Source organism: Arctopsyche grandis, chromosome 13 (assembly GCF_051622035.1).
Source record: "Arctopsyche grandis isolate Sample6627 chromosome 13, ASM5162203v2, whole genome shotgun sequence".
Classification (NCBI taxonomy): Eukaryota; Metazoa; Arthropoda; class Insecta; order Trichoptera; family Hydropsychidae; genus Arctopsyche; species Arctopsyche grandis.
Window position 1 is genome coordinate 13,306,197 of NC_135367.1, and position 18,886 is coordinate 13,325,082.

Below are 18,886 nucleotides of genomic sequence, written 5' to 3' on the forward strand. Positions count from 1 at the left end.
ACTGGAGGAAAAGCATGTTCCTCTTTTTCCTGTTGTATCCTGCTCGCGCAAATTAAGTGAGTATGTACCGTTTACCATGCACCCTTTTTTTGATCTTTCGACTTAAGATCTTTCGATTTTCGATCTTTGCCTTCCGATATTTGCGTTTTCGGTAATTTCACATTCCGGCTCGTGAGGTAGACCCATTTTAGTGATGGGTCGCAATAAACTTTATACCGAGCCGCAAGTTGCCTGCGAGCCACAGATTGTGTACCACTGACTTATGTTAATGATCATTTTTTACAATTTTCCATCAGTAGTTAAGAACAAGTTACGATGTAAATTTTAGAATGTATTTTAGATTTAACACTAAAACATAGAGATTGGTATTTCTTTTTATTTACAATCCAGTAGCAAACAATAAAACTCCAAATGTAGAATAAGTACAGATCTAAAAAAAAAAAACAAGTATCTAAAGTACAAAACTTCTTAGAATAGTTAACCGACGTTTTACATCTATAAGAATATAAATATATTATATTTTCCATTGTTTTGTTTATTTTTAAATCCTATTAGTTAGTAATTTGAATTATGTAGCTTTAATAATAATATTACAGCATTTGTTTCCAATAGTAGTGACTACTGTTTATAAGACTTTCTATCTATCAGTCTGCTTTGAGTAATCTGATCCTTATGTTTTTTTGTTTTCTTTGAACACGCAATCACATATCGCAGTTTGAGGATGTGGTAGATTTATCCCAAGACTATTTATCACCACCAATGCACCTGAATGTCTACATTACATTTCGAGTTTGTGGTGGGGCGAGAGGTCTATCGTTCGTCTCAGTTGCCAGTGACCGCGTGGCTCTTGTGCACGTCGCACACCTTCAATACTTACACAAAACCGTCCAAGTGCTACGTGTCAACATAAAACTCGGTACAGATCCTTACAGCCTTCCAATTCGTCCATCAGCTCTGACAAATACTCCCGAAATAGTTGCATAATTCGATTTAGAATTAATTTACATTAGCAATCAAATCGCTGGCGGCCAGTGAAAGTCCTTCAGAGAGAGGTTGCATTTCATGCGTTCATCGAATTCGAATAATTTTACGGATATCGTAAAGCTTTCTATTCAAAACTATTGAACAAATAACTTGTCAAGCAAGTTGTAGTGTTGTCGTGGACTATTATCACAATTAAAAGTGTGTATTTCGAATTGGCTGTTTTTTCTAGAAATATTCTATCGTAAATTATATTTAAAATCGAGCAACCGTAAAAATAACGATACTATCCGGAGACAATTTAAAGATTACGCATTATCATGAATGTACACGCAATTGTTTATAATAATAAAAATGTCAAATGATTTCGCGTCGAGCTCTAATTGTAAATTAGTGAGTATGTGTAGACGGCAACAATTATCGATAAAAGTTTCTAATTATTTTTAATTTAACTCTATTTAAGAATATAACTTAGTAGTTGTTCCGATTTTTTAAACGCCATTATTATCGAATTGAAATAATGCGTTTTGTCTTTTTTATCATTAAATGAATTTCTTTTTTGATTAATTTAGTTCACAAATTGGTGTGACGCGTTGAGATATCTATTTCGGATAAAAGAGAATTGCTTCAAGCTTTGTCATTGATGATTGTTTTGTTTCTAAGATGTTATCTTAATTTTTAAATACCGAATTTTTATAAGAATTTTAAGTAGATATTATTGTTTATATTCGAATTTGATGTCAAATTTGGACACACGATATGCATAATATTACCTGGACGACCATATTTTATTTGTATTCATTTTTTATGCTAATTTTCATTAAGCGTGATCGTGTATGTCGCGCATAATGCATAACTAATGCAAAACGATTGTGATTTGATACAATTTGTTTTAACTTTTCGTATTCACCAGTTTGACTCCGTTTGCTATACTGGTGGGAAAGTTGGCTTCGATTCGAAGAGCTGATGATGGAAATGGTGCCTCATGAGAGCTGCTATTGAAGATCTGTCTCCGATCGGTTCGATCGGCGAAGGAAAGGTAACCGTTTGATTCGAATGACTTACTTTTACATGCATTTGTACAAACTTTATCGTTATGTTACAAAATCAATTCAGTAAATTATGTAATGTAATACAAAATATTATATGTATTTGCGTACGCGTGTAAGTCTTAAGATCAAGACTTGTTTTTCACTTATTGTTCAATCGTCTTATCTCGGAAAAAATTGTGGTATAATATTTCTAGAATAGCGTTGTTTTTCATAAGTGGTATACATATGAATAAAAAATATCTTAGACTGTGATCCGTATAAAAATGGTACAAATATCGATTAAACTATATATATTATTGCTTAGAAAGTTGTGAAACACTTCTAAATATGTAAATTTGCATTGAACATAAGAGAAAAAGTGGTCGAATATTTGGGTACTTATGGAAATATTAAAATTAAATTAAAGTAAAAGCAATTTAACGACCTGAATCATTTTATTTTATACAGAAAAATATAGTTATTTTCATATGACATTACCAACAAAAGTCGTATAGAAAAAGTGTTGGCTACTTGAGATGTGAATATCGAAAAATTGAAAATTGAAGTCAAAAGTGGAAGTTGGTAGATAGTAGAAAATGAGTCAGGAGTGCATAAAAATATAGAAACTGAAAACCTTTTTTACCGTTCAGATTCCGTCTCTCTCCAAATATTTCTTTTTTCTAAAAGTCAATCCATTGAAGTAAGCATTTTCATTTCAATAGAAGCGCCTTTGATCTCATTTCAAATATCACCTGATTTTTAAGATCGTGGTTTCTAGATCAGATCAGTTTACCAAATCACGTCTAATTTTGATAATATTCTTTTTAATAACAGTACAGTGCAGTATTTCATTAATGTGTACTTAAAATCTAGTAAAGAATCAACGAACCAATGGGAGCGAGTGCATTTAGAGCAGAGCGCTTTGATTGGTCAAGCTAATGTTGGCATCCGTGTGCACTATGTACGTATCCACAATGGCGTCCGTTTACTTTCTTCCCGCTTAGCTAATCAACCCCTTCACTGCCGCAAACCACTTTCACTCGGTTCACTTTCTCAACACGGCGGCAGGCGTCTGCGTTGCCTTGAAACAAAACGAACGATAAATAAATGGAGTTAAACAACAGAAAAAATATCAAGGTCATTCGCGCTTACTCGCGATTAATGGTCGATTTTGGTCTTAATTTTACATATTCTAAAACGTGTGACATTTGTGTGTGCGAACTAGTTTTGCGCTCCACATATATTCGAATAACATATTATAAAACTTTTTTTATGTCGACGCTATTTGACATTATAAAATCACGCTCGCGCATACTTGCTCACACACACACACACATATATACAAGCCTTTATATTGTAAAAGTGTAATAGGTATGTACAATATATGTTAGTATTGTATTGTGTATTATTCATTTTGCACTAAAGCTAGATTATTATAACGCGCTCACGTTACGATCGACTGGTTTTTGGCGTTAGTTTATATAGTGAAAAGAGTTTTTCGCGTTGTATAACATTTTCGCAGAATCGTGATGTTTTCAAAAATGAATTAAAAATCGTTTTTGCTATCGAACGCTTTCCAAATTTTTTCGTGTTTGTACGTACATATTTGCTCGTTTTATAATTATCTACATTTTTTCCTGATTGGAATAAGAACATAATCTAATATATAATTTCGAAAGAGACTTTGTAAGTATTGTTGGTTGGGAATCGAAAACAAGTCAGTTTCTATGACGATTCGATTGGTTGGATATTATTTTTTTTTCGATTCAAATAAACTTAATAAAAAAACAAATGAATATTTACTATTAGATTCGCCATGTTTACGCTGTTTATATTAAAAATACTGAGCGAAGCCGGGTAAAACAACTTTTTTCTAGATCATGAAAACGTGATTAGTGATCGATTCTGAGTTCGAATCAGTCAAAATCTCGAGTTCGAATTTTCGCATGATCACAAAACTTCATCTATTGTTACTACGTATGTACATAGATAAAGTAAAAATGGTAAAAACTACCTACAAAATAGATCTCTAATAGAAAAATTAATTAATTAATTAATCAAACAAATTTTCAATAGAGGGTGGTGTTAAATTCTCAGAGGCTTGCCTGGAGAAAACATTGGTGGTAGTAAACAGTATATATAGAAGTTTTTTATAGAAGTTTTTTTAGAACATTTTGTTGGCAGTGTTTTAGCTGTGACGTTACATATATATGTCAAATCGAAACTACTGTTATAGTACGGCAAGCGTTATCTTACACAGACACGCAGACACAGAATAGCGATATTCATATTATATGTATGTATGATTTCAAAAAGGGTCATTTGCTTTGATTATTTATATTTTTTATTTTGATTATTTAATTTGTACAAAATAAGGAAACCGGATGAAATTTGTACAATATATTACAGAATTGCTTCAGCGTGAAAAAAAATTGGTGACCTCGCTCACACCACGAGCCGTCTGCGTTTAATCTTGACATTGACTTTGAGAATGTTTTCACATGGGTAAAACAATGCAATATTTCATGAAAATTTAGTGATGAATAACAATCGCCGTAATACTTTATAAGTAGGAATATGTATGTACATGCATATGTATATATGCCTAATTTGGAGAAAGGTTGCCTTTCGCAAAACAAAAACAATTAATTTGTTTGTGATTGAGTTTTTTCCGTTTCTATGACGTCATTGCTAAATTTAAGTAAAAAGATAAAACACAATAATAGATTTACATACATGTGTGCTTTCTTTGTTTATTTAGCTAACAATCAAATTTAATCTCGAGTTTACAAACTTATGTAATATTGTGTCAGACGTCAAATGTCAAGCAACGTAAAATGTAAACATGGTAGTAGACTTTTTTCTTCGATACAATTTATCGACACAAAACAGCATCAGTTCTGGCTCATTATTCGAAGATTTGCCTCGACTTTCACCTCTAAACATACACGGGTTGGGTTTTGCATAATAATAGGCCTTTTCTATATAAATCTTGTCACTCGAACGTATTAATTAGTTTACGACATCTGACAGACAGTCGCAATTAAGCCTATTAGATCCACACACTCGCAACTATAATCGAAGGTACCGGTGAAATTTACCAGGCGTTGTCTGGCCTATTACCGATTGAAACAATGTCAAAAATTGGGTCGGAAATACGACATTTTGTTTAGTTTTTATTTATAATGTCATTCGCGTGCGACATGCAATATTGTTTGTTGATTGTTTATGCGCGGAATGTTGTCTATTTTGAAATTTCCTCGAAGTTTCCCAATATCTCTAATGGAGTCGTTAAGTTTCCATCAACAATTAATTGTTTTATACATAGTGCTACCTGGAAACTAAGGAAATAGTATTTAATATCCGGCATCCATTTGCTGAAATTTGTATACATACATTTAATACTGTCTATCACAGATGTTAAATGGCATGCTGACTTAAAATGTCATGCCTACAATGAAAAAAGATTATTGTATATTTGATTCTATTATACATGTGTATATAAAATATATTAAGCAATCATGAAGTCTATACGTAATACTAATTTTCAAACGTAAAAATAATTTAATCAATACATCATTTGTTCATAAATAACAAAAGAATGACAATTTTACTTTATTTCAAAATTATGTTTTGAAATTATATTTATGATTAATTTTAAGGAAAATAATTAAATAGAATATATTTTATATTGATAATTTCAGCTTTCTTATTAAGAATCTTGGATTATGAAATTTGCTTCTAAAAAGTTTGAGCAATACCAGTAAGTACTCAATGCTTGTATTAATATCAGTATGTACCCAATATTTTTAGTACCCGACGTTGCACAGGTAAATTTTTCAATAATCTATTATTTTTCTCACTTCCAATTTTGTGAGAAGATAACTCAATTGTCAATATACATTTATGACGAACTAGCGAAAGTACACAGCTGCGTTTGGGCTAAAGTTTGCATTTAATAAATATTGATTGAAGTCTTACATGTCAATCGACAGTAGTGCCAACCGATGATAATCAGTTTCCAATCAGTGCCAACGAATGATATCCAATATAATATTATCGATACAGGTAATTTATATTGTTAATTTAACGAAAGCATGCAACATACATTAAATGATTAGATTGATTGATACAAATCAGATATTTTTATTGAAATGATGAAAAGTGATTCGGTTTAATAGTTGTAAGCGAATTAAGCAATCGGAAAATCTGCGAAATGAAAGTATACAATTGAATTTATATTATTTACTTGTATAACTGTGTATTTAATTACATATGTACATATATATTTACTGCACGGAACAGAAACAAGCTGAACATTCGTTCGTACGCACAAGGCACTTCGCCTTTTCCTAATAATTAACAATTGATAATATGTAAATTGTGTAACTGTTTCGCTCGATAAATAATAATTAAACTTTAAACCGAATACCGATTGTGTGTGTCGTTTCGTAACTGCAGTAAGCACTTTCGTCGTTGTACAATAAAACTTACGCCATTACCAAACTAACTCGAATTTGATGAATTGTGCGGCTGCTTATAAAAGCGTGGTGAATCGTAACGAGCGTAACATTGGGCGATTAGATTTGTTTGTGTTCGGTTTTCAGCTGAAAAGCATAATGTAATAGTTTGCCAATCACGTTGGAGGTTGAATATACATATATAACATTTGAAATAATATTGTAACAAGGTTTTCATAGTGTTTTACTGCTGCTCTAATTCGTGTGATAAGCTCAAACCATGGAATATGGGCTATAATCCAACTATAAAATGGGTGAAAATATAGAACCTTTATGTATTATTTTCACCTTTATGACAGTTGGGATTAATGATTAGATATCGTATGTTTGATATTTTATTTTAAAACAAAAGAACTCTCTTAAAATTAGTTATTCAGTTATTAATGATTCCCTTTGTATATATTTTACTATTTTTGTATGGGACAATATATGTATATTATGTAATTTACAATGACACTATGGATTTTAGATTTAATGAAGGATGAAGACCTTTCCAATACGCTCTCATTTGTCTCTGTTTTGAGCAACTCCCATCCATTTCGCTCCACACATTTTTCTAATTGCATCCAGTCTCTCCGTTGTAGTTTTCCTTACCTAGACCATTCTCTTGGGTACTATTTGAACACTTATTTTACTTCTACATGACCTGCCCACTGTCATTTCAATCTCTATATATGTTTTTACTATAAAATCCAAATTCATCTGAGTAAAACTAAGAATTAATTAAATTTTCTTTCATATATGTAATGTATTGCATTGTATGTATATTAAGACAAGAAATATATGTATGCATCTCTCAGAGAAGTATTAGCATTTGCAGTTTTAATACTGATTAAGTGATTACATATTATTATTGTGTAATAGTTTTGTTGAGAATTTTAAATGAGCAAGTTTTTTAAAACATTTTATTTTCGGAAAAGTCAGACTACCCCTGACACACAGATTACTAGTAAAAACCCTTAGTGATTTCGTATTACATATACTTTTCTAAATTTAATTACTAACTTTATTTGTATTGTATTTTTTGTTTTCATTGTGTAAAATGGTCATTTTTGGATTGTATAAATAAATAAATACAATATAAACATTAATTCAGTACTGTACATATGTATAGTGCATTTATCACATGAAGGCATGTTTTATTAATTTGATTGGGCAGGTTTTTAATTTATAGGAAACAAATACATGTACATTGAAACTGTACTAGTGACTAAAACTGCTTAAAAAACTGTATGTATGTATGTGTATTGCGTTACAGTTATAGAGACCTTTTTTTTGAGAAAATACATATGTATACATACATACGTTCCTTTTAGCAAATTTTGGTATGTGCATATATGTATGCACCTACTGCAATAATATATAGTACGTATTCAAGTAATACAAGTTTCATTTTTAAACTTTTTTACAACTTTAATCGCTCTAGCAACACCAGATAATTCAGCTAGTACTTACTGAAAAACTATTGATAAATTAGAGATCCACTTTATGTCAGTTTGTATGAATGGGGCAGAATATAATTCTCGTGCGACCAATTTTCAGGTCAAGCACACAATAATGTAATGCAGTTATTTTTTTATCTCGATTTTTTTTATCATTTATTCAACTAGAGAGCCTTGAAAATTAGAGTAGTTACGCTCCGAACGCTTGTACGGGTTGAGTATATTAATTGCATTTGCAACATTTGCTAGTGCCTTCGGGCGACGAGAGATTATTGCATACACGCCGATGTTTCTCAAAGTTTCGCCAGTCAATTATCCAAATAAAAGTCGCAATGAACTGTGTAATCTACGATACATTTTTGAAACAAACGTGTACGAACCCTATCAACGGTGACGTTGATATTTTTTAACCGGTTCGAGCGGGTCTCGGTGCTATCATTTGGAAAATATACAAAGTAAGGCTCGAATTAAATAACTGTATTTAAATGGATAAAACATTTTTTTTTTAAAAACAAACCTTGTAATAAATATTTTAGTCTTTTATTGCATACTGGTATATTGTTGGTTCGATTTTCAGCTGTTTCAATATTTTTTTACAGCTTAACAATGGCGAGAAGTAACTTAGCATATTCTGTACCGTCTCGGATGCTTATTAATTATGTATTATTAATTTCATTCTGTAATGAATATTCTCTACATAAATATGGAATTAAAACATGAAAATTTTTTATGTAAAATACTGATTTCTCAAACGCGTTAAATTGAGAATAAAATGTTGTATTACGGACTATGTTTTACTATTTGTCTTATTTGGTTTACTCTTTTAATTCTGACCAACGCCGATCAGCGTTTTACCAATAACCCCATCAGCTTGAAATACGCCTATCGGCTTTTTTTTTTTGAGTTTGTAAACAATAAACAAGAATACTACCCGGCTAAGCCTTTCCAGGTAGCATTGAAAAAAAAATGCATTGGACATGGGTCGTGTAATCCGTGTCAATTTAGATTGTGAGCATTACATTTTAACAACAATGAAGAAGATGGAACTATGTATGTAGTTTTGGAAACATTTCTTCTTTTGTTTATTTATTAGAAATTAGAAAGACTTCTTTTGTTTATTTTATATTGTTGCAAGATATATTAAAGAGTCTAAACACACCTTTAGAAAACTCGAAATCCTCGGCGATATTTATCTAGGGTGGTGATCTAGGGTTCAAAAGGTTAACCCTTTGAGTGCTGACGTCTTTTCTGTTGTAAGCCCACCGCGCTGAAAATTTTGCCAACATTTCCAACTAGAATTATTTAGAAATCCAATAGAAAGCAGTTATAAAAATTGTGGCTAATCCAAACAAACACGAATTGCACGACCCATGTTCAATGCATTTTTTTCAATGCTACCTTTAAAGACTTAGCAGGTAGTGTTCTTGTTTACTTTGTACATGCAAAATTTACAACGCCTATCAGAGTTTTGCAGGCCCATGGACTTGTCAGCAAAACGCCGATCAGCGTTGGTCAGCATTCAAAGGGTTAAATAAATTTACTTGCAATGCAAATATAACATTTTCGGCAAGTTAAGATGAGTATGTGATTTAACGAAATTTAAATTTATTGTAAAAAATATATTGAAAAGTCTAGTTAAAAGTAGATTTAAACGGGTTAGTGTTTTAATAGATTATACAGTTTAGTTTGGCGAATGAATTTGAATTAAAAGGATGTTCATTTTTTTTATTTATATTGCACATAATTCGAAATGCGAACGATAATTTCATAATTTAAAAATTTAAAGGGTCAGTGCAGTGCGAACTGGTTTCCAGTTTCGGCCCACTTTCGCCTTCTCGATATGCCGATCGGGTCAGGTCCGAACCGCAAGCTCAACATAAATTATATCATATTTTTTATGGGCGTATTTACTTAACCAACGAGACAAACATTGGATTATTTAATCGATTTATTTCAAAACGCATTGAAGGAAAATGCTATTGATTGCACAATCGCAATATATAGGTATAATAAATTAAGGTCTACCTCACGACACCGAAAGTGAAAAGGTCGAAAAAGCAAATATCGGAAGGCAAAGATCGAAAATCGAAAAATCTTAAGTCGAAAGATCAAAAAAAAAAGGGTGCATGTTAAATGGTACTATGTAAATATAATATATTATATATCAGTGGCATGCGGTGAAATTTTTTTTTTGTCATACAGCCTTGTTTAATGTGCGCGCGCAGGATACGGGAGGAAAAGCCTGTTCCTCTTGTTCCTGTTTTATCCTGCTCGCGCAAATTAAGTGAGTATGTACCGTTTACCATGCACCCATTATTTTATCTTTCGACTAAGATCTTTCGATTTTCGATATTTGCCTTCCGATATTTGCGTTTTCGGGCGTTTCACATTCGGGCCCGTGAGGTAGACCCATATATAATATATATCAGTGGCATGCGCTGAAATTATCTCTTTTTTTGTCATACAGCCTTGTTTAATGTGCGCGCGCAGGATACGGGAGGAAAATCCTGTTCCTCTTGTTCCTGTGGTATCCTGCTCGCGCAAATTAAGTGAGGATGTACGACGGGGGGAGAGAGATTTTAACCGCACGCTACTGATATACATATATACTAACCGTTTTTCATATGTATGCATGGTAAATGAACATTTTAGACTTTTTTACGGTCACCCAATAAATTAATATATGTATATATGAGGTTTTTTTTTTAAATTACTACCATCCTCCTAAGTACGTATGTAAATTAAGTGAGTTTATTATTGTTATAGTCGTCAGAAGTGTTGCTAGGGCTGGCGCCCGCCAAACATTTCATACATATATGAATTTTCAATTTGAAAATATGGCGGCAGGGCGCGGCCAGTCGCTCTGAAAAAGTCGATTTCTTCTTATGTTGGTCACGTTCCGGCGAGTGGTCGCCGCCATCGCCATTGCTGCTGGTATTTAGACCAGTTTTCGATACTCCAGTTCCGGCTCCCCTCCCCCTCTCGACTCAGCAGCACTGTCACATTCTTCGACTAATTTTGCACCAAGTTCCCATCGATATTTTGGACCAAATTTGTCAAATTTGCGAAATGCTAATTGCTCGCCGTTGCCAACTGCAACATATTTGACCAATAGAGTAGACGCCTCTATTCGTGAATGCGACACTAAATAGGACTGAAATTTGTCGCTTAGTGAAGAGCTCGATGAATATTATTATATTTCAGAATCCATTTGAACCAGCGGAATGAATACCCTTCAATTCAAACTTTGGTATTTTTATTTTAGATTTTCATGATGCATTTTTTTTAATTTTCAGGGGCAATTTCAAATTTGAATATATCGAAAAATCTTGAAACAATAGATATACAAAAAAAGTAGATAATATAAGAATACGGGAGACATTACAGAAATTTATTCAGTGTAGGCCTTAGGGAACACAGCAATTGTGCATAGATCATGCGAAGGTTGACCACTTGGATATAAGCTAAATTAAAAATTTATAAGGACCCCGTGTCAGTACTTTTTTGCCTACTATGGCGCTCTACTTACTGATAGCAATATATATTTTATATCGTCAATTGGCGTTAAGCATACATTTTATACAAATGTTCAACGGTTAGTCTTTTGACTTTCTCATACATATTTTTACTTTATCTATGTACGTAGTAACAATACATGAAGTTTTTTTTTATATGCCTATACATATATGTACATACGTAGCAGTGGCGTGCGCTGAAATTCTCTCTCTTTTTGTCGTACAGCCTTATTTAATGTGCACGAGCAGGATACAAGAGGAACAGGCTGTTCCTCTTGTATCCTGTTCGTGCACATTAAGTAAGGCTGTACGACAAAAAGAGAGAGAATTTCAGCGCACGCCACTGATACGTAGTATGAATATGTATATGAAGTTTTGTGATCATGTGAAAATTCAACCTCGAGATTTTGACTGATTTTACTAACTGACTCTGAATCGATTAGTAATCTCGTTTTCATAGTTTTTAAAAATTGTGTGTACTTTGGAGATAATTTGAATACCGTTAATCCTATGACACCGTAGCTTTGTACTGGTCAATGAAATGCTAATCGTTACGTTATAATTTTTAAGTCGACCAGAAGTGGAACCTTCTCTTATCTTTTACTTTGACTTTTGAGTATCAAGGTTATTATTTTTGAGTATCAGTGTAATAAACTGAAATTGTATATATGTAAGTAATACATTAAGGTTAAGTTACACAATAAATTTGGTGAAGATCCGTAGACCGGATGAGGTAGTTTACTCTTAATCATATTACCTTCTACTATTTTTTCGACCCTTCAAATGTGCGTGCTCTTCCCAAGAAAATTATTGTAATCGTTGTATTAATATCATGTAAATAAAAAGATGTATGGTTTGATTTAGCCATTTGAATGTCAAGATCGTATACTGCTTTCGATTGGTAGTGAACGAGCATTATTATGGTAATACAAGATTTTTAACTCATATGAATGCAGTTTTAATTTCTATCTAGATTCTTATAAGTTTCTTATTAGTAATTTTCAAAATCCGAAACAATTAAATACATTTATTTATAATTACATAGTTCGATTTCAATTATTAAGAGGGCTGTACACCCGAAACCTTAATTATGTTGCCGTTCCTTTCTTCGACATATACATATATTGAGTGCAGTGGCGTAGCGTGAATTCCCGGTGCCCCCCCGCAAAATATTTTACGGCGCCCCCCCCCTCTCCCATATATTAATATTAGCAAAATAACTTTCCAAATTAATATTTATACTTTTTGACGTATCGATATGTGTACCTATGTATATATCAAAGTGCATTAATAGTTTAATCTGGACGACCAACAAGCAGTGCACAATCTGTTTAATGTAACTGATGGTGAATTTTCCTTAAAAACTTCTCACCTGTAAACGAAAAATTTATAAATTTTATTGGTTTTAGTCATATAATTTTGTTTTATTGTTTACACATTGAAAAAATATATACAAGAATAAGAGAATTCTCAGCTAATAGGTTGAAGTGGCACTGACGTTCAAAAGATGGAAAAAGACGGTAGTCTTCTAGCCCTATTGGCATAGATCAATTACACTATGAGGATAAATTCAAAATACTTTAATGTATGTACATACACATATAGTACAAATAGGTTGAAAAATAAGAGAAGTTTTTAAAAAATTACGGAACAAATTAAAAAATCTGTGAAAAAGGCGCGCTTCGTGGCGCCCCCCAGGTCTCGGCGTCCCCCCTGCAGGCGCGGTAGTTACGCCACTGCACTGATTGAGTGAATGTATATATTGGGTGAATGCGACAATATATATCAATATATATATATAGAGTGAATGCGACACTTGCGCTTTGACCAGATAATACGTATTTTAAATCGACAAAATCGAGGTTTTGTATTATCCAATTTTCTCCTCCGAAACTGGACCAATTTTTAAAAAAATTTCATCATCGGTATGAGAAAAATATTTTCTATGCAATTGTGCGCGTATTTTTTTTAAAATCGACCGTTAAATAAGAACGCTGACCTCTTAAGAGGGCTGGACAGCAGCACCTTGTCCATACAAACGTACTATACTTATCCCTTCCTCAATTATGGCACTAGAGAAATTATTTTTAATATGCTATGGATATCCACCATTGGGGTGCATCTATCGTTTTATTTTTTTGATTAATTATTTTTTAAAGGAGCTAGGAGCTGCCAAAAATCTATAAAATCGCCTCTTTTTTACACCCACGAAACGAGTCCAGCGTGCTTATTTAACGGTCGATTTTTAAAAAAATACGCCGATAGATGCACAGAAAGTATCTTTCTCATATCGATGATGAAATTTTTTTAAAAAATGGTCCAGTTTTGGAGGAGAAAATAGTAGAATACGAAACCTCGATTTTGTCAATTTAAAATACGTTTTATCTGGCCGAAGCGCAACTGTCGCATTCACTCAATATTTATATTGATATATATTGTCGCATTCACTCAATATATACATACACTCAATATATATATCGAAGAAAGGAACGGTAACAGAAATTAAGGTTTCGGGTGTACAGCCCTCTTAAGGGCTGAAAGAAGTCTTTGAAAGATCATATGTAGATATTAATTAAGTAGATAATTAAGATAGAAAGATCATATAAATTTTGACTTTTGTCCAAAAACAAAATATTGATAAATGAAACATTTGAAAATTTTCAAATGAATATAATTTTCTAGAATTATAAAACTATTTCCGAATAGTTTGTTTCGAAGACAGAATCAATTAGCATTCGTGTGACACAATTCAAGGATATTCTGCGTGCTATGAATCGTCAAAAAATTCGCTGCTAAACAAAAAAAAGAAAAAGTAAACGGAATAATAAAACCCGTTAACCTATACACATACGTCATACCGAACTGTCAAACGCACGTGGCTTTTGAAATATAGTCAATGCAAATTTCAACACATGCATGACCACCTTTCGAAAATATTTGTTCATACATGAGTACATGTACCTAACATTTTTTAAAGCACTTTTTCGCAAATCAGAGTGAAAATTTCTTCACACCAAATATCGAATTCGGTTCGCGCTGCCGTTTTATTACTTCAGTTTGCATTTTAAATTCGTTCAGTGATTGACAACGGTGGCACACGAGGTGCATCTCAACTTTTATTTAAATGTGTACGATGGTGGATATAATACGATTTTATATCGTTTTATTTAGTATCTTTTAGAACCTGTTTTATTAAGTATTTTTTGATCAAGTCCAATGTTAATTTATAATCAAATTATTTTTGGAAAGGTTGAGCCGTTGACATTTCAACGGCGTAGAGCATTACAATAAAAAAAAATTTTTTTTATTTTTTTAGTTCATTTTCATATCATCAGTATTGCGTTTGTAGGTCACGAACGATCCGGTAGATCCAGTTTTTTTGTTTTTGTTTAATACGAAATAACTTTTGTTTGATAAGTGGACCGAATAGTGTTAATCTGTTTGGAGAACACCTGTGGACAAAATCCCGTTCGCTCTGAAAAGTTTTACGAAATGAAAATACGTAATAGGTACGTGATCGTTTATATAACGATTGTTGGATACTAACTAAGTAGTCAGATGTATTAAAATTTTATTGAAGTTTAATTTGTTTTTTCCCCTTTTTGTATAATTTTTATTGTGATACAATAAAAGTAGGAACCATTAAATTAAATTATGTCTTTCAATTTTGTTTTCAAAATTCCAAATTTATCCTTTTTTTATTACAAATTCAATTAAATACTTTCACTTTTTACATTGTTGCCTTAATGCCAGTGTATATGAAATAATTTATATGTATATAGTGTTTTAAATGTTCAAGTGCAAATAAAATGCACTGTTTTTTTTACATTAATAGGGAAAGTGGAAAACCAATAATCTTTACATGTCGGGTCGGGTCATATAATTCGAAACATGCTCTCATTTTCCCTCCGATCGAACTTTCACTCAATGATAAAATACAGGTCGGGATATTGTAAGGGAAAGATCATTATATACGCTTGGTCTCTAATAGTTGGCCACTTGGATTTAAAGTAAAAAAAAATAACCTCAGTGGGGACCTTGTGTATCTATTTGATGCTCTTAATTTGATATATGTACATATGTATGTATGTATAAAATGTATGATTTTACTATTGATATTAAAATTGACATAAGTAGCCAGTCACCAGGATAATTAATCTAAAATATTTATCCCGTATTTAAAAAAAAATAGAAGATCCTACATACACATTTATTACTTTATTTATGTACGCATTCACAATAAATAAAGTTTTTTTTATTGCTTTAGTAAAATCTATAAAATCTTTTGTTATTTTTATTTATTTATTCATTATAGAAACCAATGCCAATGCAAGGGAGTACTGGTGAAATAGGAGAACGTGAAAGATGGTGGAGACAAAATGGCAATTCAGCCAATGTCTACTCTGGCGCTGACTCTCCTAGCTCCGGAGGCTCCACAAGTCGCTTGCAAACTTGGCCCGATGACGATGATGATCAAGATATAGAAGTAGACGACGACGATCAAGAGGAGAAAACTTCTGCAAATCATATACATGGTCAGTCTGTAAAAATGGTCATGATATAATCGCACACGAAAAACCCAAATAGGAAAAATTCGTACAAATACCCTCAATGTACGTGCATTTTAAAAACAAGTAATTTTTTTTTTTTAAAGTCAAAAATATTTTATTTTTGTATAAAAATTATATTTCAAAGTATGTATATACGTTGCAGACGAACTGCGAATAACATAATGAAACAATGAAATGAACTTATTTTTCCAAGCCGCTGACCTAAGCGATCTTTTCGACACAGACTGTAGTTTTCAGTGTTTGGATTTTTATGCGTACTGTTTTTTTATATGCAATTTTATTCGATCACCGTAAAAATACACACATTTTATATTACATATGTACATACATACATCTAAAACTGAATATACTAAATATATTAAAGAAAATCTTTATTATAAGGCTTTTCTATGTTTTATTACAAGGCTTTTCTATGTTTTACTTCGCAAACGATTGAGCTAAATTTCCTACAGTCTTCCGATCGTTTTGAAACTTTGCCATTTTACACGGTTTGGTCAACGAAGGAAATTTCAATCGATTTTTATAGTTCGATGGTGAAAAATAATCGTAATAAATACTTCTAATTTTGCGAAATTTTTGAAGATGATGACGTTTGACTTTCCGCCACCTCATCCACTCATCATGGCAGATTTTAATTGTTTAAACGCCTATAACTTTTTCATTTTCACACTATATCTTATACAATTTGCATTATAGGTTCTCATTATTTCTCATATATATTTTTACTTCACTCATAGGTTATATGTATGTATATTGAATGTTATTTTTGCAGATGAGGAGAGTTCTGGAAGTGAAGGTCGAGCAAATGGTAGTTCACGGGGATCCTTGGGACGACGAACAGCTTGGCCATCAGGTGGAAGACGGAAAAGAAGTGCAGCTTCAGCACGGGAGCGAAACTTGAGGAGGCTAGAGAGCAACGAGCGCGAACGCATGCGTATGCATTCTTTAAATGATGCATTTGAGGTTGGACATACATACATACATTCGTATATTTTCTGTGTTCAAATATAATTAGTTATAATAGTCTTATAATTAAAACATTTTTGTATAACAGCAATTGAGAGAAGTCATTCCGCACGTTAAGATGGAAAGAAAACTATCAAAAATAGAAACATTAACTTTAGCAAAAAATTATATCATGGCACTTACCAATGTCATTTGTGATATGAGAGGGGAAGAAAAACATTATACGTAAGTTGTATGTTTTATGTACATATTACATAGTATAAATATTTTATATTTTTTTTATATATATACATACATATGTAGTCTGGAATTTGCATCAATGTCAAGAATGTTTGATAATTACTAATTACTAAGTCAACGTTAGTAATATTAACAATTGTAATTGGCATATTATATGTAAATATGCATATATTTTGTATTACTATAGACAAAAATATATTGATAAATAATGATTTTCCTTGAAGGTTTGTTGATGCAGATGAAAATAGTGTCGATGGAGGTTATGCTGGACGGCCACCAGAAAACAATAATAATTGTCCAATGCAACGTGACTTAGAAACGAGGAGTTCCTGCCATTCGACAAGTATAGTGACATCAACAAACATTACCTCCAACCATCAGACTGATTATAAAACTTCGTAATCGAAGTGAATAAGCGATTATTATTATCATTTGTAAGATAAAAATTATTAAGTATTTTTTAAATTTAAATTGTGTATCGAGATGTAAGATAATAATCAGGGTTAGTGAATAAACTTGTCATTAAACGAATAAACTTTTTTATTTACTAAGTGCGATGTTTTATAATTGATGATTAATTACTGTAAAAAGAAATTACTTGATCTGTTTACAAATAAATACCTGTAAGTGTACGTTATTATATTTTAACTTTTTCTATATGATATTTTAATTGTACATATAATATGTATTATATAATGTACGTACGGTTCTGTAAAATTATGAACACATTTACTAAATGAAGATAAAAAAAATATTTGCTAAATTTTCTTTTTCTTTAATGAGTTGTTGCTCAAATTTTAAATTAATAAAAATGTATATACAATAAATTATGTGTACATATGTAGATGTATATAAATATTTAAAATCATAATGTACTTCATATTTTTAATGTCTGTTTGGTTTTCAATATACAAACGTACAACAATATATACAATAAATATATATTTTGTATTAAAATAATAATGCGAGTATAAGACAACCGTTAAAATTAACATGTTTAATATTATATATGTAATATTAAAGTTACCGAGTCCTCTTACGTATATAATTGTAATTAATTATATAGGGAACAATTTACTAAAAAACAATGATCTATATACAATATTATTATAAATTTATTTAAATAACTATATAAATTAAAATAATTTAATAAATATGTAGAAATATTTATAATGTATGTACAAAGTTTTAATAAACTTTTTTTAACGAGTATTGAAGTTTCATTATACGTACATAATACATATACATAGGTATAATATGTATATACATATGTAGTTAGGTATATTTTTTATTTAAAAAAAAATTCTGAAATGAGATGCACATATTGATAAAATTTGAAGTAAGAAAATAAAATGAAATTAAAATCTGCATTTTTTTTAATAATATTTATGCAGAAAAAAGTAAAATAAAATTGTCTTTAACGCAATAGTATAGTTTTTAAATAAATATTTCAAGCTAAAATTTTGTTTATTGTCGGTGAAATGTTTTGTCTATGGTTATTTATATCCATGATTTTTTTTCTTTATTTATGTACACATGTACTACCAATAGATGTTTTGTGTTTAACAATAGTTTTGTGATCATGTGAAAATTTAATTTCGAGATTTAGTCTTATCGAAT

At 31.3% G+C, this 18,886-nt stretch overlaps 1 protein-coding gene across 2 annotated transcripts; it reads left to right on the forward strand.

Moving 5' to 3' along the window:
* The first annotated feature begins 780 nt into the window (after window positions 1–780).
* LOC143921192 (uncharacterized) lies at window positions 781–18,026 on the forward strand. 2 transcript variants are annotated; one of them, XM_077444381.1, is made up of 6 exons: window positions 781–916; window positions 1,895–2,020; window positions 15,805–16,024; window positions 16,833–17,023; window positions 17,115–17,251; window positions 17,491–18,026. In XM_077444381.1, the coding sequence occupies exons 2-6, from the start codon at window positions 1,967–1,969 to the stop codon at window positions 17,666–17,668; spliced, it is 780 nt and encodes a 259-aa protein (XP_077300507.1). In that variant the 5' UTR covers window positions 781–916; window positions 1,895–1,966; the 3' UTR covers window positions 17,669–18,026. The 2 variants fall into 2 exon arrangements, with proteins under 2 accessions (XP_077300507.1, XP_077300508.1); XM_077444382.1 differs by having other exon boundaries at window positions 832–1,384; window positions 17,491–18,005.
* Window positions 18,027–18,886: the final 860 nt, after the last annotated feature.

Bases quoted from the DNA above. Each gene is read 5' to 3' on its own strand.
- LOC143921192 (XM_077444381.1), top strand. From the start codon at position 1,967: ATGAGAGCTGCTATTGAAGATCTGTCTCCGATCGGTTCGATCGGCGAA. The intron at 2,021-15,804 runs GTAACCGTTTGA...TATTCATTATAG, and splicing joins GTTCGATCGGCGAAGGAAAG to AAACCAATGCCAATGCAAGG. The intron at 17,252-17,490 runs GTAAGTTGTATG...TTTTCCTTGAAG, and splicing joins GGGGAAGAAAAACATTATAC to GTTTGTTGATGCAGATGAAA.